At 33.4% G+C, this 25,840-nt stretch overlaps 1 protein-coding gene across 4 annotated transcripts in view; it reads right to left on the reverse strand.

Moving 5' to 3' along the window:
• Positions 1 to 25,840, reverse strand: part of FSTL5 (follistatin like 5) — a 725,252-nt gene that overhangs the window by 584,751 nt on the left and 114,661 nt on the right. For 2 of the 4 annotated variants that reach the window (XM_078069389.1, XM_036106567.2), the window contains exon 3: positions 9,054 to 9,084. In XM_078069389.1, the coding sequence (XP_077925515.1) occupies positions 9,054 to 9,084 (31 nt within the window). Of the gene's footprint in view, positions 1 to 9,053; positions 9,088 to 25,840 lie in introns of all 4 variants that reach the window. The other 2 variants (XM_078069388.1, XM_036106566.2) reach the window with 1 other exon arrangement.

Consider the following 25,840-nt stretch of genomic DNA (forward strand, 5'->3'; position numbering starts at 1 on the left):
AGAAACAAGGTTATCCATTAACACTTCCAAACGAATACTAAGTTGTTTGTGGGGTTTTTTTTGGTTGTTTATTTTTTTAATGAAATATATGCATATGTAAAAAATGTTTGAATTCACATATACCAAAATGGTAATGATGGTCATTTTTAGATAGATGGATTGACAGCAAAATTTATTCTCTTGTAAGTATATAAAATTCTTCTGAGGGTTATATAAAATAATATGTGGAAAGCATTTAGCAGAAGACCTGACAATAAAGAAGTACTCATAAATGTTAAATATATAAAGTCAAGATAAGGCAAGTGAAGCGCCTTACATGGGGCCTGGCACTTATCATTATTATTATTTTAAATTTAAATTTAATTAATTAACCTATAGTGTATTATCCTTCAAAAAAACCTGATATCTTACCATTTGCAATGACATGGCTGGCACTTATATTTACACAATTGTGAATTACTGTAATTATTTTTAACTCTCGGAATGTGTTTGACTTTCAAAATGACCATGCATTAACATTGTAAAGAGAAAAAATACTGGTTTTCCTCTGTGCATCTATCTGCTATATACTTATGCAGTTCTTTTACCCCAGAAGCAAGTTCAGAAACATGTACCCTTCCATGAAACATCAATTGAGAGGCTGTAAACAAGAGACCCCTGCACTTGCTATGTTTTACATTCACTTGTGCCCCAGAGGAGAACCAAGGGGCAAAAAAAAAAAAAAAAAAAAAAAAAAAAACACTCTCTGGATGATGATGATGGTGGTGGCAGTGGTGGTGGCAATTATAAATGTTTATTGAGTAGGTTTTGAGAGCCCCTACTATTCTAACTGCTCCAAGAGACAATTTTCCCTGTATCTCTTGCATTTCTGCATGTCTTGAAAAAAGAGACACTGTGGGTTTTGTTTTTTTTTTTGTTTTTTGTGGTTTTTTTTTTTGTTATTCCAGACTTTCTTTTCAGGGATTTTGTAAATAACTGATCCTAACTATGCTGAGTCTAAATCCTCTGATAGATCTTTAAAAAAAAAAAAAAAGTGTTACACAAATTAGTGGTTTTCAGAATGTGGTTCTTGTAATTTTAGTGCTCTGAATCAAAATAACTGTTTCTTGAAAAGTCTGTGATGGGGAAAAGAGATCCTTGATCAAATACAATGAAAATGCTTAATGATGCAAAGATAAGCATCACTAAAGGATTATGTAAAAATTTTGCAGCATATTTGACCAAAGTTTTCCCTCATTTTCCAGTGTTTAATGGATAAGGAGTCCATGCACCAAGAATTTAAGAAACGACGATATTACTTTTAGTAGGATAGCATCCATTTTCCAATAAAAACAGTTATATCTAATTAAGTAATCGAAAAAGAATGTTACTGATATAACAAATTAAAACTACAAAATGCATCTTATAATTATTTAAAAGGGAAATTATTCAGCCTTTAACATAATAGGTAAAACTCCAAATTAATCTATTATAGTTAGACAAAGAAATGTATGTCTATTTCACGTTATAGAAGTCACGGAGTATAACATCACAAAGTAACAACTCATTTTATACAGAATTTCTAACTTTATAATTAAAAAATCAAATAATTACAAGATACTTAAATATTATTACATTAAATTGGAAGAAAGAAGAAATATATATTTTAAAAACCCAAGTAAATATAGTCTTCTTTAATAAAGTCAAATTTCATGTTTAAAGAACCTGAGGAGACAAAGTAAAAAAGGAAAACTGAGAGTTTTCCATTGGTAGATAAAACAGGGACTTTGGCCAAAAAACATATGTAATCTTCATAACAATTTCAACAACTATTCTTTCACTAAGGCTAACCATTGCAACTAAGCGAAGTGATTTCATTAAGCTAAATAAATGAAGCCATCAACACATTTTGGTTAATGTTCCATCATTTTTCTTGAAATATGGCATTCAACTGTTTCAGACTGTGAAATTTTTTTTAAAAACTTCAGAAATATTTAGCTCTGCAAAGTCTAGATAATAAAGATTTTTTTGTGTTGGTGATTGAAAAAATCAATGTTGAGATATTAGTGTACAGGTATGTAAAATATTGAGTTATGTAAATAAAAGCCTGAACAATATTAATTGATATTACATGCAGCATTGAATTATTATTTTCTAATTATTATTTTATTAAAAAGAATTAGATCCAAGTGTTCTGGGTTGTTTTCACAGTATCAACAAAGGGATTATGCCTCCATTTCTTTTAGTTAGTACTGCCTCCTGGTGGGCAAAGTGAGTGGCAAAATTAATCACCCTGAAACCAAAATAAATGATCTATTGGACAAGATGATTTATTAGTATCCTTTGGAAAACTAGGGAATGTATGCAAAATGGGGAGGGAGAATTGATGTGTTTGGCACAATACAAAATGAGCTCTTCATTGCATAAATGAGAAATAGAATCAGATACTTTATGAAACCTCTTCTGGTTGATGATAATAGCATCGTTAGGTAGTGAGGGTGGTTTGTCTTCCTGTTTGCTGTGGCAGGAGGACATACACCATGATCATTTAAAATTGTACCAAGTTGGTTACATGGCGTTTAAGGAACGGACAATGAATATTATCTTAATTCCCTGAGAAAAGTTATTACTTATATTGAAATCTATAGTACTTGGAAGTTATTTAGTAAGGTATTGGGAGCATCATTTAGATTATTTATAGTGAATTTATATCTATTAATTTTTTTTTCCTATGGAGTTATGCATTAGAACTGAAACTGTTATGTTTTTGAAAGTTTGTCAAAGTAAGGAATACTATCATGATGATAGTAATTTGGCTTCTAGAATTTGCATCTATGTATTACTATTTTTATTTCAAAACTCACATTATCACAAAAACACTACTCAGATAAAGAATTATGACCAGTTTTTTTATAAGAAAAAATCATACATGTAACACACGTCACCTAATGAAATCATTAAAGTATGGCAATGTGTTCATGGTAACTTAATTTATCTGTTTTCAACAATCGTTTCATACTCATATTGTTAAGTTAGGTATAAAGTGAAATGGACTGAAATATGTGATATGCTCATATTAGTAATTAAAGAGTTGCTGGTCAATCATACACTATGAAGTGGTACATATGACATTGATATTTTGCAACAAGGTAACCGATAATCATTCATGAGAATATATTACCCCCAATTAATTTTAAAAGTGCATTTTTAATAAAATAAATAGAGTGAAAATATAACTTTTTTATGTAATTCAATTGCTGTGTTATAACATGGCAGGCATACCTCAGAGATATTGTGGGTTAGGTTCTAAACAACCCACAATAAAGCAAATAAAAACTACAATGAAGTGAGTCAAATTAATTTTTTAATTCCCCAGTGCATACAATAGTTAGGTTTGCACTATACTGTAGTCTATTAACCGTGCAATAGCATGTCTGAAAAAGCAATGTACATATCTTAATTAAAAAATAGTTTGTTGCTAAAAAAATACTAAATCATCTGAGCTTTCGGTGAGTTGTGATCACTGATTGCAGATCACCATAACAAATATCATAATCATGAAAAAATTTGACATATTGCAAGAATTACCAAAATGTGACACAAAGTGAACAAATGCTGTTGGAAAAATGGTGCCAATAGACTTGCTCAACACAAGGTTGCTATAAACCTTTAATTTGTAAGGAAAAAAAAGCACAAAAAAACAAAATATCTGTGAAGCACAAAATGAAGTGTAATAAAACAAGGTACGTCTTATTATAAAAAAAAAAATTATCACTCCCTCACATGCTTTTACAACATTTAATTATTTCTCAATGATTATTATCACAAGACTGCAGTAAGTCCACTTGCCTGGGGTTTATCCAGCATTACTGTTTGCCAAAAACAAACAAATAAATAAACAAAACAATCTTTTGGTTGACATTTTCTAGACATGAGTTTTCTTATCTTTTAGATACTTAAACTTCCTAAGGATTATAGCCATTGAATATGATAGACAAAACCCACAGTTTTTGTAAATCCTATAATTATGTGCCTCAGAAATAGCTTTCTAAACTGAATACCAAAAACCTAACATTCATTAGTATGGTATTGTAATTCATTAAAAATATAGTGACTCTGAGTTTCATATAATGGTAACAGTCTCCATTTCAGGCATTATTATTGTACTGGCATATTTTATTTCCTAAACAGAAAGATACCCAACAATTAGACAAAGAGTCTCATAAAAGTCTCAGATATATGAATTACCATCTTTCAGTTTTATATGACAGTTTCATTTATTAATGTAATGTGTCCAGTGGCTTTCAGGAATACAAATTTGAAGGTCCATTCCTATCCAATAACTATTCCTGACTAGTTACCTAACCTGGAAGAAGTGAGCTAACATCAGGAACTCTATAAGATTATTCTAGTGAAGAGACTCTGAATACTCAAGCAACCCAGGTTAGGAGTTTATTAGCATTCCAATTCCAATTTAATATCATATTTATATACGGTTATGTTATATAGAGACATATTATATATGTTATATAATATATATATAGCATGGATATATAGAGATAATATATATAAAATGGGTATATATATATATATATATATATGTATAGTCTCTATGTATATCTATATATAGAGAGAGAGAGATAGATATAGATATAGATATATCCCTGTATGTATCAGATCATTTTCAGTGTTCTCAATTGGCAATTTTGTAATGTAAGAAATAAAAGAGAGTCTGAATGTATGGTTGTATAAAAGTAAATAGCATCTATGTGTATTTGTGTGTGTGTGTGTGTGTGTTTACATGTAAAGACTATAGGCTCCATAGTACTTTAATATCATTTATTGTTCCAAACACACACCTTTAATTTGATTAGGTATGGTCTTAACATAATATTGTCCTTCATTGTTCACTATATACAAGAATGTATGTATGTACCACAGGGAGAACAATTGTGCAGCTTACCTTTCCCTTATACATAAATGTATAAGACATAATATTTGCCATGTAGAACCTATTGAGAATTAAGAGTTTTGAAGGATAAGTGTTTGTAATAATAGCATTGTCCAATGCCTTTATAGAAGTATAAGCCTTAGAATTTCATATATGTAAAAGGACTTTTGATATCATGGGGTATGTTATGTTAATATAAACTATAAAAGAGAAATTACTTCTGGAGGATTAAGTCACTTGTCAAAGATCACAAGCATTTATTGAACAAGCTGGCACAATTTTCACACCTGTCCCCTAGAACATTCCTATATCACATCTATTATTATCAAAATTTTCTTAAAGTTACAAAGCCCTGAGCAGTATTTATATAAACTGGCAGTAGGGGAAATATTTGTAATGCCATACTATTAAAGAAAAATAATGCATAAATAATAAAATTCATATATATCAAATCCATGAAAATGTCAAAAGCATTGCTAATAACAGCATGTTAAATGTACCTAATGTATAATTGGTAAATTGGTTAAATAAAATATGACCCATTTAAAAATAGAACAAGATGATAATATTGGTCTGAATTATTTACTTTAGATGTGATTTCTCAATATGCTGGCATGTTTGAATGCTAAATCTTACCTTATAATGTGTGTTCGAGGATTAAAATGAGGTAATATATGTAAAAAAACTCAGCCCAGTGTCTGACATCTAGTAGATATTTAACAAAAGATAGATGTTAATAATATACCATATAAGTGACTATTAGGGAACCAACTTTAGTCCTCTGTGTCTCCCAACACATAACCAGCTATGAAAGGGGAATATATTTTATTTTTATCACTTCTGAATGAGAAGAGCCAAAAGTTTCCACTTGAAAACAGAGGAAGGGAAAATTGCATTATAAAAGAACTGAATCCTTTTAGTGAAGGAACAAACATTCTTTTAATGACAGAGCTAGAGTAAAGCAGATACTCAGGAGCACGCTACAGCATAATCATACACAAACTTTCCACAATGATATTATCCTTCTGATTGTCGTATTTTAAATTATTTTTGGAAAATTAAAAACTTGACTAAGCTGACAGAATTTTTAAGCTCTTTGTAAAACAAGAATCATTTAAGTTTTGTCAAAAACTGTTACTGTTTTATCACTCAGAACTCTAGAGAGATGCTCTTAAATATAAATGAATAAACAAATCACAAATTAAAATACTCCCCTGAGATATATTGGTAAAGGGTAACTGACTTTTGCTCCTTATATTAGAACCATTCTTCAAAGGAAATTATTTCCTAATAATATTTATCAAATTCTTAATGGATTTTAAACACATAATATACTCTATCTTAACATATTTGTAATGTCACTGAAAAGCAGTGTGAAATATGGCTTTCTGAATAGTTGATCATTCTTTTAAACTTGTTAGGACTGTCTTTATTTTCCTGCTAAAATCGTCAATGTAATTTTAATAAAGGATATCTTAAATAACTGTAAACCTCAAAATTGTGTACTAATTACAGGTTAGCCTCTAATTCATATAACAATAGGCAATCTAAATGTGAAAATCAATTGAGAAGTCGATGGTATACCAACTATTGAACCAAAATTCATTTTGTCAGTTGAATTCCATATATATATAATTTTAGAATATATAAGAATTGGATTCTATGGCATTTCAAAATAATATTAGAATAAGAGCATGTGTGCATGTCAAATAATTAATCAGAGATAGAATTGCAAATTTCCAAACATTTCAATATATATCTCCTGTATACAGAGGAAAGACTGGTCGATTGTCATTGGACTGCTTTGTGCATTAATGTGATTTCAGGTCACTGGTATAATGTGGGTGGGATTATTGTCATAAGCAGGAATACGTACAGAATGCAGAAAATCATATGTTTAAAGACTTCCTCCGCATACATTCCTGACTTTGTAATAAACATGTTCTGACAAATAAGATTACCAATTCTTCAGGAAGTCCAGGGAATTATTAGCTGAGAATTGATTACTAACATCAAGTGAGGACATAACTCACATTTCAATAATTAGTTACCAAAATATGTACAATATTTGATTTTTAGAATATTTCTCATCTACCAATGGGTAAGCTATTGCTTTTATTCAATTCTTTTTTTCTTAATATTGACATTTAAGACTTTTTTTAAAGATTTTATTTATTTATTTGAGAGAGATAGCATAAGAGAAAGAGCATAAGCAGGAGGTAAGGCAGAGGGAGAAGCAGACTCCCCACTAAGCAGGGAGCCCAATATGGGGCTCGATTCCAGGACCCTGAGACCATGACCTGAGCTGAAGGAAGACACTTACTGCCTGGGCCACTCAAGTGCCCCTAGAGACATTTTTAGTGGCCATTTATAATTTCCAGTAAAACGACATTTCAAGATGATTCCCATAAACAGTCAAGAAAAATACTGAGTTCTAAACAGAGTTAGGGAACAGGTCCTGACAAAACAGTATGTCTCTGATTTACTAACAACTCAGTAGCCTAGAAGCCATAATGTGAGAGTTCTGAAACATGTGTCAGCCAATAACAGTGAAAGAAGTGGCAAGCATCATCTCAAAATTTTATTACATTATAAAAGAAAACATGTTCCTAGGCAGTAGTTGAAAAAACATAATTTCTACTACTTCAGATGATAGGATTTATATATCCCAAGGTAATAAAGCATCAAGAAGAAAGCTATACTAAACTTATTTCAAGTATAACAGAATTATAAATATGATTTAAGATTAACCTGAAACACCGGGACCCTTCTTGAGAAGGAAGATGCATACTCAGTATGCTTCAAATGTATATATCATTTAAATGCACATCATACAGCACATCTTGGAATAGAAATTCCCTTTTGCAACACAAAGGTATGAAACTTTGAGTTAATATGAGTGCTTTGAGGATAAATAAGTGTAATAATTTCACATATAAAATAACAAGACATACTTCATTTTGCTGAGAAAGAACACAAACAGTTTGGGAATCCCCGGAAGGGCAGTCTTACATAATTCATTTGAATAAAATATACCTAGCAAAATAAAAAAGTATGTCTTTTCATATTCTTCAGTAATACAGACACACACAGATGACCAAACGTGGAAAACAAATTGTGTAATTTAGTTGGTTGCAGAGAAATGTGCAGAGATTATATTCGGATTTGTTATTAGTAAGCAAGACTGATGTCGTCAATTTAGAGACCCTCAGAAGAATAACTGCCCTTTCATCTTTTCAGAAGTAAGTGTAAACTTGGTAACTTCTCCACGTTTGTTTTTTTTTTAATTTTGGTTTGTTTTGGTTTTGTAGAACTCTAAAAAAAGTACAGTAAAAATAAACCTATCTTTCTATGCAAAACAGGATGGAAGGAAATAGAGAAATTGTCCTTCATTCCATAGTCGAGCTCATGACTAAATACTACGGGAAAGAGATAGGTGGGTGAGGATGTCCAACTTGTACAATAAGAAGGGCCAGCACCTGAAGGGAGAGGCCAGAAGGATTAACCCAGGAAAACTTTGTTAAATATCATGATTATGATCAGCAGGAGCACAAATTAATGGAAACCTTTTGCTGTAGGATTATAATCTACCTAGAGCAATTTATTATTTCAACAATAAACATCAAAACATAAGAATGTCATTGTGGGGAAGAGTTTCCTTATGTCTGACTAGAGTTTACTATGCCATTAAGCTACCACCAAATTTTAACATATAAATATTGTCTTGCTTTTTCATAGAAAGTAAAATGAGATAGCAGTGCTTGGTTTTCCATGAGACATATTTTTTAAAGTTCATCTGCTAAATCATAGATATAACAGAACACCAACTCTTATGGACAATGACCGATGGAGGAATTCCATGAGAACAATTCAGAGAGTTAACAGAAAATTATGTTGAAGTTTCCAACAGCACTCTATGAAGAAAGGAAATCTCAGTAGAGGATCCCCAGTGACCTTGCAGAATTCCCAAAGGGCTCACAATGGCTTTAAAACCACATTGAAGATTTTAAGTTCTTAATGTTTTCTCATTTTTAGCTATATTTTCAAAGCTCAGTCAATTTTTTTCTTCTTCTATACTTACATGAATTGATGAAACTATGATCTTAAAACAGTCATCTCTTACCTTTGATTCTTGAACTGTCTTGACTCTTTTCCTGCTGGAATTAAAACAGAAATAGGTCAAAATCTATGAGTATGTGATCAACAGCCTAATATAACAGATCATGGTGACTAAAGACTTGTCAAGATATTTTGTTGTACATGTACCCTGGAGTCACCGTAACACAAATCTCACCTTAAAAAGCAGTTAGGTCCAGTCTTTTATCAAAGTAGTAATCATTCTTCCAGGACACATATTTCTTTAAGAAACTAATACATTATATTAATATGGATTCCTAAATAAATAAATGGAAATGAATAGGAAATAATCATGCCTCTCAAATGCCTTAGGCCATTTCATTTAATTTCAACAGATATTGAATCATGTCTTCAGAATTTACTTTCAGTGTCTCTGCATTAATCACAAATTGTTGGTGAGGAAAAAAGTTTAAGGGCAAACAGTGGACAATTCACTAAAAAACTATAAAATGTTTCAACTGTCTTTCCTTCAATTTAATTTAGAATTGGTCCCTGCCTCACTACTCGAAGGCTAAAGTTGACAACAATTCTATTATTTATTCAAAGGCTGCTTTAGTCAGACCTGTCTTTCAATTTGACATACTCCTTATTAGTTACCAGGCAACCCCAAAAGAATTAGCTTGCTTTCAAGTTCTTAAGTAGAAATTGTGCCCTCTATACCTTCTCAATTAATATTCAAGCATAGTTTACTCTGTGTAAGTTTCAGGGCCTCACACTAAAAATAAGTTTGAAATGTATTTCTAATAAAAAATGACATATATAAATAGAACTTCAGAAATGTATAAATGCCAAAAATTTTGATAAAATTTATGAAAATCGTGAAAAATAAGAAGAACTTACTTTGCTGCAGGCATTAATCCAAGAGTCAGATTTGAGAATAAAAATGCATATTGACAAATGTATATTTATGGAACATGTTTATCCAATGTATGATTCTATTAAACTTTAATACTTTGTGTGCTACTTCTCTTGTCCTAATTTGTCCAGCCTTTGTTTTTGTTTTTGTTTTGTTTTTTTAAAAGATTTTATTTATTTATTTGACACAGAGAGACATAGCGAGAGAGGGAACACAAGCAGGGGGAGTGGGAGAGGGAGAAGCAGGCTTCCCGCTGAGCAGGGAGCTTGATGTGAGGCTCGATCCCAGGATCCTGGGATCATGACCTGAGCGGAAGGCAGATGCTTAGCGACTGAGCCACTCAGGCGCCCCTAGCCTTTGTTTTTGGATCCTGTACTGTCCTTTGTTAATTAATTTATTTTTTCCAGTCCTGATTTATTTTTAATTTAGACTATCTGTTGTTCATTAAAACTAAAATTTAAATATAAATTACTTGATTTAAAAATATATTATCCTTTCATCATATAAGATAAGCAAGCTTGAGCTTTCCAAAGAGATATTTGCTAATGAAAAACAAAAATCTGTCTCTCTGTCCTCTCTCCTTTTCTTTTGCCATTCATTCATTCATTCATTTGGTCATTTATTCTTTGAGTAAATATGTATAGATTGCTTTTATGTGCCAGAAACTGCTCCAGATGATAAGGCTACAAAGGACGAACAAAACAGAAATGAAATAAAACAAAACAAACAAAACAAAAAAAATGTGTCCTTAAAGTAACATACTGCATAAATGTTAGTAAATTCTATTTAGAAAAAAGATATACCATAAAAGGTAGTTTTAGAGTAAGTGACTGCAATTTTTACATGGGTCTACAATGACAAAATGACTTTTTTTTTGTTTCAAGTTTTTATTCAAATTTTAGTTAGTTAACATATAGTGTAATATTAGGTTCAGGAGTTGAATTTAGTGATTCATCACTTACATATAACACCCAGTGCCCATCACAAGTGCTCTCCTTAATACCCTTCACCCATTTAGCCTATTCCCCTGCCCACCTCCCCTCCAGCCACCCTCAGTTTGTTCTCTACAGATGAGAGTCTCTTATGGTTTGCCTACCTGTCTCTTTTTTTTCTTTCTCTCCCCTATTTCATCTGTTATTTCTATTTCTTGAATTCCTACACAAGTGAAATCAAATGGTATTTGTCTTTCTCTGACTTATTTCGCTGAGCATTATACACTCTAGCTCCAGCCATTTCATTGTAAATGGCAAGAGCCACTCTGGAAACAGTATGGAGTTTCCTCAAAAAGTTAAAAATAGAACTACCTTATAACCCAGCATTGCACTACTATGTATTTACTCAAAGGGTACAAAAATACAGATTCAAAGGAGTACACGCACCCCACTTTTTATAGCAGCATTATCAACAATAGCCAAATTATGGAAAGACCCCAAATGTCTAACAACTGATAAAATGAATTTTGAATAAAATTTTGAATGAGATGAGAGGATATTCCGAGGATTGATCTGGGGGAAATATATTCTAGGAGAGAAAAACAATCGCACACTTCCTTAGGTACAAAAGTTCTTGGCATTGTTAAAACTACCAAGGAGGCCAGTGTGACTAGACTAGACTAAGTAAGGGGAGTTTGGTAGGAAATGCAATACGGGAGCCAATAAGTGTTGGATAGATCAGCACCTGGGGCATTTGTTAGATCTTTGGCTCTTACACTGAGACAGCTGAGAAAACATTGTAAGTTTCTTCTCAGAGGAGTAACATTATCTGAACTGCATTTAGGTAGAATCATTCTGGCTATTAAGACTAGCAGTAATTCAGGTGGGAGGTGATAATGGCACAGAACAGTGTGGTAGCAGTGCAGTTGGAATATCAGAACTGCCAATAGAATAAATTTGGGGTATGAGATACAGGATAGATGAGGGTGATTTCAAGGATCTGAGTCACTAGAAGGATGAAGTTGCCTCTAAGATGAGAAAGGTATCCAAAAAAAAAAAAAACACTTTTATACTTCATCACTTGATTTCTAATACTGTCTCACTCTGTGAATTTTTCTCTTGTTGTCTGACCACCCTTTTCCCAACTGCTTTACTGATTCCTCCTCATCTCAATTTCTAAACACTGGTTTCCTAGACATTGAGCCCTTCCCTTTCTTCCATATATACTTCATTCCTTTGGTGATCTTATCTAGTCTTCTGGCCTTAACCACCATCCTTTTCCTAAGGACTCTCAAATTTATATCTCTGGCCAATTCTCACCATTGAACTTCAGCCTCGTGTATTTAACTGTATTTTTGACATCTCTACTTGGATATCTAGTAACAGCCTACTTATCACATCCAGAATTGAACTTCTGATCCTCCCTTACTTCTTTCACCACCTTTCTCATCTTCTTCATCTTCCTCATCTCTCCCTCAGTGCTCAGACACTTAAAGTAATCCTTATCTACTCTGTCTTTTAAGAGTAAAGAGCCTGAATTTTTCATGGGTTTTATGTTTGAATATTCTGACTTTGATTTTACTTTAAATATCACTCTGAGGATGCAAAGTAGGCAGATGGTTAAAATGTTTGGAACTCATGGGAGATATTTCAGCAAGACATATAAATTTAGAAATCACCACCATGTGTATAAATCATCAGCACTGCATCTGGAGAACATATAGTAGAGTTGAATGATCTAGAACTAAGTATTGGAAACAATATAAGAAAAATATAAAGTGAATTAGCCAACAGAAGAGAATAGAAGGATAGACAAATTATAGGAGGAAAAAAAAGGGGCCATGGAATCATGGAATCCCAGGGAATATATTATGTAGGGGGGAGATTTTCAATAGCATAGAATTCTTCTGACAGATCAAGTACACTTATATCCAAGGCAATGCCCATTAGAAAAAGTGGTAGAGGGTCTCCTGGGTTAAGGGCCCTCAGTGGGTTAAGGGCCCGCAGTCGGTTAAGCGTTTGACTCTTGATTCCAGCTCAGGTCATGATCTCAGGGTCCTGAGCTGGAGCCTCACCTCAGGCCTGCTTAAGATTCTCTCTAACCTCCCTTTGTCCCTCCTCCCCCACCCCCACTCACTTGCGTGCTCGCTCTCTCTCTCAAAAAAAAAAAGTGGCATAGATGGAATCATTGACTTCAAAAAAAACACGTTTTTGTGGTGTTATGTGTTTGGAAGTAAAACTGAAGTTACTCAAGGAAGGAGAGGGAAATTGAGAAATGTATGACATAGTAAAAATGTAATGGGAGAAAAATGCATAGGAAGGAAAGGCCTGGGGTGGTGTGTGACTGGTGATTAAGTGAAATTCATATAGGTATCGTGTTTGGTTTTTGTTCATCTCTTTGTTTCATCTTTAGTTTTATATTATTTAAATCAGTGAGAATTGAGAATGTATAAATGATGGGAGATACATAGTAGAAATGGAGAGGATTATGATAACAGGGAGAGATGATATGATGGATTTCATAAGGTTATTGAATGCGACACTGAATATAAGTGGAGACATTTAGATAGGAGGAGAACCAGTTCCTCCAATATAACAGGTAGGCACAGAAAGTGGGGTCATAGATGCAAGAAGTTGATAGGTTTGATCTGATTAATTTTAAACATTTAGTCTGTGAGGATTTGTTTTCTTTATCTATTAGAAGGAGTCAGATGAGTGGTGAAGTAGGATGATTTCTCAGAAATTTGAGGAGATAGAGAAGATTTTAAATGCACTGCTTTTTATGAGAGTAGGTGAATAGGACAGCTTGTTATTGTCAAAATCCTAATTGGGATTTGCTATAATAAGTTTGTATGACACTGATATTAGCTTTATTTTAATTATAGGCAAATAGGCTTAATACTCACTGATATTATATCTTATTATATTTTTTCTTAAAACCTAATTCTCTATTTATACAATTGTATATAATGATAAATTACCAATGAAAATAGCCTTAAATATTCTATAAACTGGAAATGTTCAAGAAGCATGTATTTAAAGAAAAAAATAGAAATTAATTTAATGGACTGAGAAGAACAAACCTGCAAAGTAAGAAAAAAAATAAAGATAAACTTCTTCATTCACTGCAAAACTTGTATTAGAACCATGTCAGTAGATATTTAATAAGCATTATTTAGGATTTTCAAAGTAATAACTATTCCAACTTGCTTCTATGACTAAAATGTTGCATTATTCACCTGGCAATATACTTTCCACAATTTTATTTTATAAACTATTACTTCATGTTTTAAATGTTAATTTTTTTAATGGGAAAATGTTAAGGAGAAAATTGTGATTATATAATTATGTGAGAACTCCTAAGAGGTCAGAAAGATTTGTTACCCTGTCCTCATGATACATTTGAAAAGCATTCTTACATTAAGAAAACGTAGATCTTGTCTGCAAAGGTAGAATGCCAATCCCTTGGTATAACTCAGTTTTAATATTCTTTCAAAAGATTTTCTGATCAGTTGATCCTGTCTTAAAGTAAAAAATGTATCTTGGCTACATATCAAAATTAAATAATAGCAAACCATTTGTGTTCTACTTTGTACTACACGATTTCTTGGAAGAATCCCAAAGTGCTATAGTAATTACACAAATAGACTCCATGAAATCCAGCTCAATGATAGAAATGAGTAAATAGATCCTTGCAGACAGTATGATAGAGATTGGCAAAGACAATCTGGGCAGTAGTGTGGATTCAGAAGGAACACATGATTGTATAACATAATGTCTTAAATATTAAAAAAATACAACATAATAAATGGAATTTAGCTAAGCCAGTATAAAATTAAGTCATGTTGGGGTACACAGTAATTTCTAAAATGAGATGCAGTGGTCCTAAAGCATCTAGGCAAACAAGACTATAGCAAATAACACTAATGCATAGGTTGTTAGTACCATTTAAGGGCAGAATGCTATCACTCTAGAAGATACTATTAAGAATGTTTCTTATCTAGTGTTTGCATTTTAGCACGGCATTTACTAACATCTCATGATGCCTCTAACATAAAAATTGATCTCTCTTTATCAAGCACTAAAATTAAATGTCTGGCCACAGTATCTTCAAACACAGTTTACTTGGTTCCTTCCTTCTTACTAAGAAGTACAAGGTCTCTAGAAAGAGAAGAAACCATCTAAATACTAAGTGAATCATTTCCATCATAACAGCATTGAGTTATAAACATTACACAGTGAATTGTCCTCTTATCCGTACTATAAAGCTTAAATCACTTGAAAAAAAGACATAAACCTCATACAAGTAATACCCATGGATACTTTTATTTTAAATTTGCCTATGCAAGTCCCCAGATTAATGAGGCTAATTATGTGCCTTTTGGTCATCCCATAGGCTTCCCTTCACATAGAAGGATATAAGAATGAAGCAAGTGCAAGTACAGTGGAATTAGTCCCTTAGAGGTAAAACAATTCTCCCTCTACTTTGGGAGAATGTACTTAGTCTTTCTTTTAAATGTACATAAAAATAACGTCTATACTACATGAAGGACGTAGGGAACATCTGTAAAATGCAGCATCTTTCCCCCTCCAATATGGGAGTGATAAGAAAAGATTTCTAGGTTATTGTTTTGCCTCAGCCCCATGTGAGTTGGTTTGCATTTGGCCATTAATTAAAAGGCATATGGTAAGGCCCTGCTACCTAGATAACTAACATAATATTAGAAAGTTATTTCCTACTTAAGGACTCATCCTTAAACATATCAATGCCTTAGTTGAATGGGTGGCACATTCTGAGGGACTATAGATTTTCTTTAAAGTCATGGGGGGAGAAAAGTATTTTTATTTATTTGTTTTTCATTGCCTAAAATATATAAAAAAGCACACTCAAACTGTGTTTAGGTTGATCATGTGCTGAGAAAACAAACAAACCAAACCGTCAGTTTGGGGATTTAAGAAAAGTCAAATGAACAGAATAGTTTTACTGGCATATTTAATCAAGTCCATAATGAATCTTAAAATTTAAATGTTAACAAAAGAGACAAGTAAGTCTATAGTATCCAAAAGTGATGTGTCCTGGCTAAAGTAATCTTGCTCACAATCCATATGATCCATACTTGTTACTGAAGTAAATAGATGTCATCATTCACCAAAGCTGAATCATTATATATATTAATATATATATTATATATATATAATATATATATTATATATATTAATAGTCTAATCACATAAAATGTGATTAGAAATATTTTCTGCAAGTTCTATTGTATTTGTATTTATTTGTATTGTATTTACATATATATTTTTATATAATGCATATATATACAGTAATGCTATAGAAGCTAAGGTAAATGTATATAGTTTTAAAGTCAAGAATAAAGACAAATAGATCCTAACAGTGAAAATAATCAATGAATGGAAAGAAAGGATATACAAAAATAAATTTTGGTGGTAAACAAACATGAAGGTGAAGATTATTAATTTAGAAGACTGCCTAGTTTAAATTTCTTCTCAGGATTCTTCCCTTCTCTCTGATGCAATTATTGTTTACCAGACAAATACCACCAAACAAAAGTTGTGAAATGTTGATTTGCAGCAGCACACTCATGTTCAATATATATACCTATATATCTATAGATATATATATCTTTGTTTATTTCCATGTGCTAGGGGGTTAAAATGTAAAATATTAAAGTTTTTTTTTTTCAAATTTCCAAACATCCCAGAAAAGTCATATTTTTTTATAGTTTAAAGTATCCAAATCAGACCAACACTTGCAATTGATATGTCCTTGATGTCCCTTTTAATCCATAGGATCCCCTTTCATCTTGTTTTCCTCTCAATTTATTTTTGAGAAATCACGTCACTTGTCTCCAGAGTTTCCTACAATCTGGATTTTCCGGATTTCATCCTGATGGTGTCCTCTGTCTTCTGTATCTTGTGAACTACTAGTTGGATCTATGGGTTTAATTAGACTCAGGCTTATTTTTTTTTATTTTTTATTTTTTATTTTTTTGTTACTGTAGCTTTTGTTTTTTTGCTTGTTTGCATGTTTGCTTGTTTGTTTATTTGTCTGTTTGTTTTGGCAAGACCACTTTGTAGGAGGTGGTGTGTTCTCCTCTCTGGAGTCACCTAATGTCTGATTATCTCTCTTTTTGTGATATTAGCAGCTTTTGATGATTAATGTCTAAACCTACTATAAAATGTTGATATTTTAATTCTATCATTCTTTCTTCATGTATTGGTTGGAATACTTTTATAAAGAGAAACTTCCTCTATTATTACATTCCACAATGGATACAGACAATAAAGGAAAAGTAAATACTTGATTCTTCTCTTTAGTTTGCTAGTGTTCAAAATAATGAATTGATTCACTAACATCCTCCAGTGGTGGCCACTAAGGGATCTTTTATATTAGGGCTATTAAGTAATATTTATACTTAATATTAAGTAATAGTAAATTCATGGAAGCTGAGAATAGGAGAGTTTCAGCAGAACTACTCCACCAAATCTTGTAGCAAATCTCTTCTATTCTGAAGCATGCATACCCATGAACACATGAGCTCCCTCCCTGAGGCCCTCAATGCACACGTGTGTGCACATACACACACACACATATGCACACACTTTCTCAAAAACATATTTCACTGGTGGCAATTTAATTATAAAAAGCCTGGAAAATAAGAAATAGTTGCAATTAAAATGCAGTATATCAAGCCTCCTAAATCTTGGAGATACAGACATGTTTTCGGTAAACTCTAATGGTGAATTTTCCATCTTACTTAGTTTAATCAATCTTCTGATCTTTTATTTAAAATACTTCCCTTAGAATTTGAATCATGTTCTTGATACAATATCACCTTCTCAATAAGCCTCAACCTTCACCATTCTACTTTTTTTTAATTTAAATTCAATTAGCCAACTTACAGTACATCTTTAGTTTCGGATGTCATGTTCAATAATCTATCAGTTGTGTATAACACCCAGTAACCTTCACCCTTCTAAAACAGCACGCCCATTATTAGTTGCTTTTCTTAACTTTTTATTCATTTCACACGGAGGTTGCTACTTCCTGGAATAATATGTACTTATTTGTTCATTTTATGTTCCCTTTACTGGAATGTGTATGGAATTATGTATAAAATCTAGAGAGCAGTTAAAGGAACAACGCATTCTTTCTTAGACAGGTGAAAGGAAGCTTTGAGAATGTAGAAAACTGGGAAATATACAGGAGAGCAGATTAGATAGTAAGAATCAGTAGTTGATCTCTACAGCAAAAGGAAGGAGAGGATCCTATCGAAAGACATAGCTTGAACAAAGTTAGGCATCTATGAGAGTGTATGGAAGACAGGAAATAGTGTGTCATGCTAAGTGCACAATGAGATGATAAAATTATTATATTTGGTCAACTAGTAGGTTTCATCCTTTCATGAAGAAGTAAGAAATTTTCTTACATTTTAAAGAAATATTACATATATTAGTTATATATAGCATATGTACAATTTGCTCTAAGTTATGTATTATACAGATTGATATGGATAGATATGGATATAGATATATAGATATTCAAACCATGACCTGTAAAAGTTATAGATTGTCAATCTAGAGCTGCTTCTCATTTGGCTTAATATGTTGGTGTGAGGTCATTAATTCCAATGTCAAAATCATAGTTGCTTCTTATTATAGATTCATATTACATTTGATATATTTATGTGATTTTAAGGAAGAAAAGATGAAAAGAAATTGTTATTGGATTGATGGATATCCTCAGTATTACTTTGAATTCTAAAGTCCATAAGGAAGGTAACAAGACACATGCACTAGACTTAAAAAAAAAATCAAACCAGAACTGAATTTACTTATAAATCATATCCATATTTAATAATATTTGTATTATGTTTTTGTTACATATATTATAATTTTAATATTAAATTTAGAAGTTTTATGATGGAAGTTTATTTGTATTTACATTTAAAATAAAATCAATTATTATGGAAAATATAGAATTACATTCATGGTTTAAATCTAATGTAAACATCAGAAATATTTTTTGTCTGATTTTTTAAATATGTATTTAAGTTAAATGAGTGAGACATATGCATAAACTATCACCAGATATTATGTCAAATACAATCAATAAGAATTTTCACAATGTGTCACAAAAGACATCTTTGGTTCATATACTCATGAAAGACATAGACAAACTGGATCTTAAAAGATGAGCAGGATTTAACTAGGTGAAGGAATTATGGGCATTTAGGGCAGAAAAAACAGCCTGCAGAAATTGAGGAATTAGGTAGTGAAACATGTTAGATAGAAAATAATACAGACTCATAAGATAAAATAATCAAAGGAGAAAGCACTCACTAAAATCTCCATACATGATGCACGCATATATGAGTACTCCTCTCCATATAAAGTATAAAATTACTTATTTATTTTACAATGTGTAAGATTTGAGTATCTAAAAATCACTAGGAAAAAAATGTTCTTTTTCTAACCTACAATCTTAAAATAAAAGTTATAATTCTGTAGTCCCTTCTTACAACATCATTGTTTTACACTATTAGACTTTGAGTTGAAATATGGGGAAAATCTAAAATTAACATATGTTGATGGGCCACTTTTTTCAAAGCTATAATTTTGAAATGGAAAGAACATATATTAAAAAAAAGTTTTTGACAATTTTAATTATGTATTATAGACAATATTTCATTGTGAAGGATATCCAGCATAAATATGGAAACATCTAAAAGATACACCTATTTAATTTTTGAAATACTGATTTTTTTCTAAAAAAATGAAGTTAATTACATTTTTTAAATTGATAATACACAGTCTAACTGGCTTTATCCATTTATCTCATTAATATGTGAAGAAATTCAAAGTATAATTAGAACATATTAATCTTATGATCACATTACTACTTTAATAAGGTATCAACATACTAGCTCACTCCTTGAATATAGGTCTGTTTGGAATATACATGGCCAGCACTATGCTATAAGATAGGAATGAAGTATAGATAACATAAATTTCTTTTTTTTAACGATTTTATTTATTTATTTGAGAGAGAGACAGACAGAGAGAGAGAAAACAAGTGGGGGTAGGAGCAGAGGGACAAGCAGACTCCCTGCTGAGCAGGGAGCCTGTTGCAGGACTCCATCCCAGGACCCTGAGATCATGACCTGAGCAGAAGGCAGACGCTTAACCTACTAATTCACCCAGGCACCCCTAGATAACATAAATTTCTGATCTCAGAAGTTCATGTTCTATCTGGAGAGACTAATAGCTATTAATTATAAAACAATGATAAAAAAAAACTTATAGGATGATCTGGAAACAAGAATGGGAGGAGCAATTGTCTATGCCGAGTATGGGGCAAAGGGAGAACTCACTGTGAAAATTGTTCCTTGAGCTAAGAATTAAAGAGTACTAAACTAATTTGCTGTGGAAAAGAGTATTAAGCTGTGCAAAAGCACGGAATTGTAAAATATTTAATCCTTTGGGAGAAATAGTGAATAGGTAAGCATAGCTCAACTACATACTTCTTTAAACATGAGGAGTATATAAAAACATATTCAAGAAACTTCTCTCCCATTTCCAGAAGAAAATTTATGCCCACTCAAGTGTTATAGCTAAAGCTATCTGGTAAAGAGCCATATAAATTAAATAAACATGCCAATTATTATAACAGTTTTCACAGTGTGTTTTTGGAGTGTGAAAAATAATGATGATTTTCCTAACACAAATCACTAATTAAAGGATTTGGAATAAATAGAAATATAAATCACTAATTAATTAATGATGCTGACATGGAAATTAGTTAAGTTGTATTATTTAAAATGCACATATTTGCATTAGAATTCTTTCCACTTTATGTTTATCCCTCAATATATTTAAATTTATAACTTATTAAGTCTCTAAATGGATCCTAACTTATTTTTGTTATAAGAATCTAATGATTTGATTTTTAAATTTCCAATGGGGTATAGTATGCTTTTTCTAGTAATATAAATTTTACTGAGACTACAAATAGCTAACATTTATTATTGAAAATATACTTTGTACAAAAAAAAAATTACATCCTGTAATGTAGAAAATATAAAGACTTATAGCCAAGTATCCCAAAGTATAAGATACTCTGGGCACAGGCAACCAAGGGAGGGACTTGATAGGGAAGATAAGCACAACGGAGGTCAATAGATGGTCTCTAAGCATAAATGCAACCATTGCTTGGATAAGCATGGGTGGAGAGATTCGTTGCAAGTGTCTATGAAAAGAAGACTAAGGCTTCAGAATAAAAATAGAGAAAGGGGGGAGGGGATGCTAGAGGAAAGAGTGGAGCCTGAGGGGAAGGGGGAGAAGGGGAAGATTAAAACACATATTAGTCTTACTACATGGCAAGAAATGTTTAAGTGCTTTACATATATTATCTCATTGAGGTGACCAAAAGTCATGGTCTAGCTTCCCCTACTTACATCCTCTACCTATGGTTTTATGGAGGTCTCTAGGCGATGATAACCATAGTATATACAGCAACATTCTCAATCAAATGTGATTACATGAGCTCAGAGCCAAAACCATGGGTTAAATTGCCATTTTAAAAAGATGAACTCCCCAAGTGAGATATCCCTAAAATAAGGAGAAGTATATTTGATAGGATTTTCATTCCTGCTTGGGCAGGTGGGTGATAGCAGCTATTATAGTATCAGCTTAATTTTAACTGAAAGGTGAGTGAGGCCTAGGGCATTATGTTTACAATTGTTTACTTTTTTCAACTTCATTGAAGAATAGTTGACAAATATAATTGTATATATTTAAAATGTATAATGTGATGATACATATATATAAGATATATAAGATATATATATTATATATATATACACACATATATATATAAACAAATACACGCACACACACACAAATACATATATCATGGAATGATTACCAAGATCAAAATCTGTATAAATCTGTATATTTTTTATGATTTTTTATTGAACTTATCATTTTGTTTATGCATTATTTTCCTGACATCACCAAATTGTGTATCTGTGTTCCACTGAATCTCACTGAGCTTCCTTAAAATAATTATTTTGTATTCCTTTTCAAGTATCTCATAAATCTCCATTTCCTTGGGATTAATTGTATCCCTTGGGTAGTGTCATTTTTTTAATCTGTTTTGTTTGTTTGTTTGTTTGCTTCTTAATGTTTCTTTTGACTTAGCATTGGTTTCTGCATATTTGAGGGAACAGTCAAACTCTTCCTGCCTGTTCAGATTGGCTTCAGTGAGGAAAGACCTTCACCTGAAGGTGGTCATGAGGCTGCTGGTGAGTGAAGTGCACCATCTTTGGTTCCTGAGAGGGCGAAGCAGTGTAACCTCCATGAAACTCCATCAGCTTAAGACAGTGTTGATGACAACTGTGGAAGGTCTTCTTTGACCAAGACTTTGGATGTGCTGTGGGTGGCGGTGGCAAGTAGGGTATGGTAGTTCTCAGGGGTGATGGCATCAGGAGTCTTCCTGTTCTCCTGTCTTGCCTGTAGGAGGATGTTCTAGCCAAGGACATTCCTCTTGGAACCAGGTCTGGCACACTGAACAGCAGTAGAGTCAGGGTCCTGGGACCAGGCACATGCAGAACTACCTCAGTGTCCGGAACCTACAGCACAGCTGCACTTGCTGCAGTGGGGGCGCTAGTGTCTGAAGTACAGGAGTGTGCAGGAGCCTTGGTCTCTGGTACTCATGGTGGTGACACAGATCACAGGGTGTTGAAAGGGGACGCAGCAGTGGCACAGGCCCTGGGTTAACAGAGTGCAGTGGCAGCTTGGGCCTGGGGAGCGGGGGGCAGGGTACAGCAGCAGCATGCTCTGAGGATGGTGGATCAACATTCTGACCTAGCCCGAGCAGGGCAGTTGCCGAACAGCAGCAGCTTGCCCCAGTGGTGACAAGTCAAAGTTAGAACCCCAGAGACAGAGCACAGAGCTGCATCAACACAGCCTGGTGATGGTGAGTAGTCACAGTCACAACATAGGGCCCGGGATGGTCAAAGAACAATAGCATCTCCAGCCACAGTTATGGTGGGACAAAGTTACAGTTTAGAACTGTGGTGGTGAGTCACAGAGCGGCAGCAGTACAGTCATGGTGATGGTGGGTGAAAGACCCAGCTTGGGATCCAGAAGGTACAATGCAGAGGAGGAGGAGTACAGCCCCAGTAATAGTGAATCAAGGCCTTGACTGAGAATCCAGGGTGGGGTTCAGAGCAGAGCAGTTCTGGTCCCCTTGATAGTAAGGCACTGTGTTATTCTAGTCCTGAAGAGCACGGCACAACAATGAGTGGGGCCCCTGGGAACAGGTCTCACTGCAGAGACAGTTCCAGCACCAGAGAGGAAATGCAAAGTCAGGGACTCTGGGCAGCTCCGTCAGTTGGGTTCAGTTTTCATGAAGACTGTGGGGGTCTTCTGTAGCAAAGGCTGTAAACAACCATGTCATGGAGATTTTCTGGGGTTGTCCAGCTCTACTTTTCCACATGGGGTCAATCCTTCCAAAGGGTCTCTCAATGTTGAGCTGCTCTGGACTTGAGAATTCAGTGATGGAAGTAAAATGCTTCCTATACTTTTCTTTGTGGCCATTCTCAGTGTTTGATCTCCAGAAGGTTTCTGCTGTTTCTTCATGACAGCCCAGAGCTTTTCCAGAGCTATTTTCATCAGTTTGTGGCTGTTTATTTACTATTTTTATTGCACTGGGATCTCCTATCCCTCCATCTTGCCGCCACCACCTTCTATGTACAGTTGTTGATGTCAAAATCTCTTTCCTCAAAAAACTTACCATCTACTCTAAGACTAAAACATATCTAACATACAGAAAAAATAAAATCTCAGAATAGTTTATATGGGTAGCATATAGCATGTTGTAGACAAAGATACATTTTGGGTGGTGCATAATTCATCTGATTCCCCCACTGTTGTCAGTATTATTTTCTCCCCTTTTAGGAAAATGCATACTTCATAAGTACATTTTTAATTACACACATACAAACACATGCACGCACACACACACACACACACACACACACATTCCAATCTAACAATTAAAACTTTTTTGAATTGATAAGCATATAATTTTCTTCCCACAGCTTTTATGGATTTCAAGTCACCAAAGGGTTAAAGTCACCAAGAAAATGAAAACAATGTAAATAAGGAAAAAATAATAATGAGTAATGAAAAAGTATTGGGGCTATTGAGTTATGCTAATATTATAAACTAAACGTTCTGGAAAAGCCAGCCTCTGAGTTACAGGGTCCAAAAAAAGTGATAAACTATCAGGAAGATCAAACATTGTCATCACTGGCGTAGATGGCTTATAAGAAGTGGCTGGAGATCAAATTAAGAGAAACTTTTGGAGATCTGCTCTCACCTCTACATCGACCCAACCCCAAATGACTATAAATTCCCTTTTCAAAACCAAATGTAATAGGAATAATAATAATTATAAATGGTCTAAATTTGCTTTTTAAAACTCTGATGGGTCAAAAATAAGGTCTAGCAATATGGCATCTTCAAGAAGTACTTAAAAGGACAAAAACATGCATGTATAAATATATTTATATACATGTAATTCCAAATATACATATTTGTATATAAATATGCACATATATAAATAAACCAAAAGGTATTAAGTCATAAAGGAAGCTTCATAAAAACCAATGGGACAGAAGGAAAGGTTCAAGACGGCAGCCTAGAAAGATCCTGAACTCACCTCCTTCCACTGACACAAAAAACTTATTGTTACATATGGAGTAATTTTCCTCTGAAAACAGCCTGAGAACTAGAGTAATAGCACTTCCACAACAAAAGACAAAGGAGACAAATCAAGAAGGGTAGGAGAAGCAAAGACATAGCCTCTTCCGGGACCCCATCCCAGATGTGGTGACCCCACAATCAAGAGGGATCCAAAAAAATATGGACCCCTTCCTTGAGAAGGAAAGAGATTATGCCCCACATCAGACACCCTGATCCTGAGGGACAGTGCCAGAAAGACAAACCCCAAAAATGTCTGGTTTTCACAATCAACAGAGATTAAGACCAGGAGAATCATAGAACTATAGAGAATAAGGATTCCACTCTTCAAGGGCTTATATGCAAGTCCACTCACCCTGACATCCAGCACAAGAGAAACAGATTGACAAGTGCCTAGACTATAAGCAAAGGGACCAGCTTATTAATTTTAAGGTGGCTGCTGGAGAGGCAGGAAACTGCAGGAAACTTTTCTGGGAATGGAAACATTGGTAGACACCACTTTTGCAATTTCATGCTAACTGGCTATTGTTGGAATCACACACATCATTTTTGGTGACCTCCCTCCAGCCTGCTAGTATATGGAAGGTATGCACTGTCCACCCCATTTCACACCCATCCTGTGCAGCACATAAACCATAACAGAGCTGGATGAGTGCCTGAATACTGCTCAACCTGCACAGAAACTGAGACACAACCAGGATGAATGAGTGTCCTGAGCCCTGTCTTCCTGGCTCAGCAGTTGAGACCTAAACGGGTGAGGCAAGCACCCTGAGTCCCACCCTCACTGATAAAGAGTTTGAAGTAATGGTCATAAAGATGTTCACTGATCTCAGGAAAAAAATGAAAGAACACAGAGAATATTTCAAAAAAGAGACAGAAAATATTAAGAAGTACCAAATAAATTATGAATGAACTGAAAAATGCACTTGAGTAGTTCAACAATAGAATGGATGAAATAGAAGACGGAGCAATGGAAAATACCCAGACAGAGCAGCAAAATTAAAAAAAAAAGAATTGAAAGAAATGAGGAAATCTTTAGGGACCCCTGGGACAACATCAGGCAGAGTAACATTTACATTATAGGGTCCCAGAAGAGAAAGACAAAAAGTAAAAAAAAAAAAAAAAAAGAAGAAGAAGAAGTAATGGCTGAAAACTCCTCTAATTTAGGGAAGGAAATCGCCAAACCCA

The sequence above is a fragment of the Halichoerus grypus genome, chromosome 3, assembly GCF_964656455.1.
Source record: "Halichoerus grypus chromosome 3, mHalGry1.hap1.1, whole genome shotgun sequence".
In the NCBI taxonomy this organism is placed as follows: Eukaryota; Metazoa; Chordata; class Mammalia; order Carnivora; family Phocidae; genus Halichoerus; species Halichoerus grypus.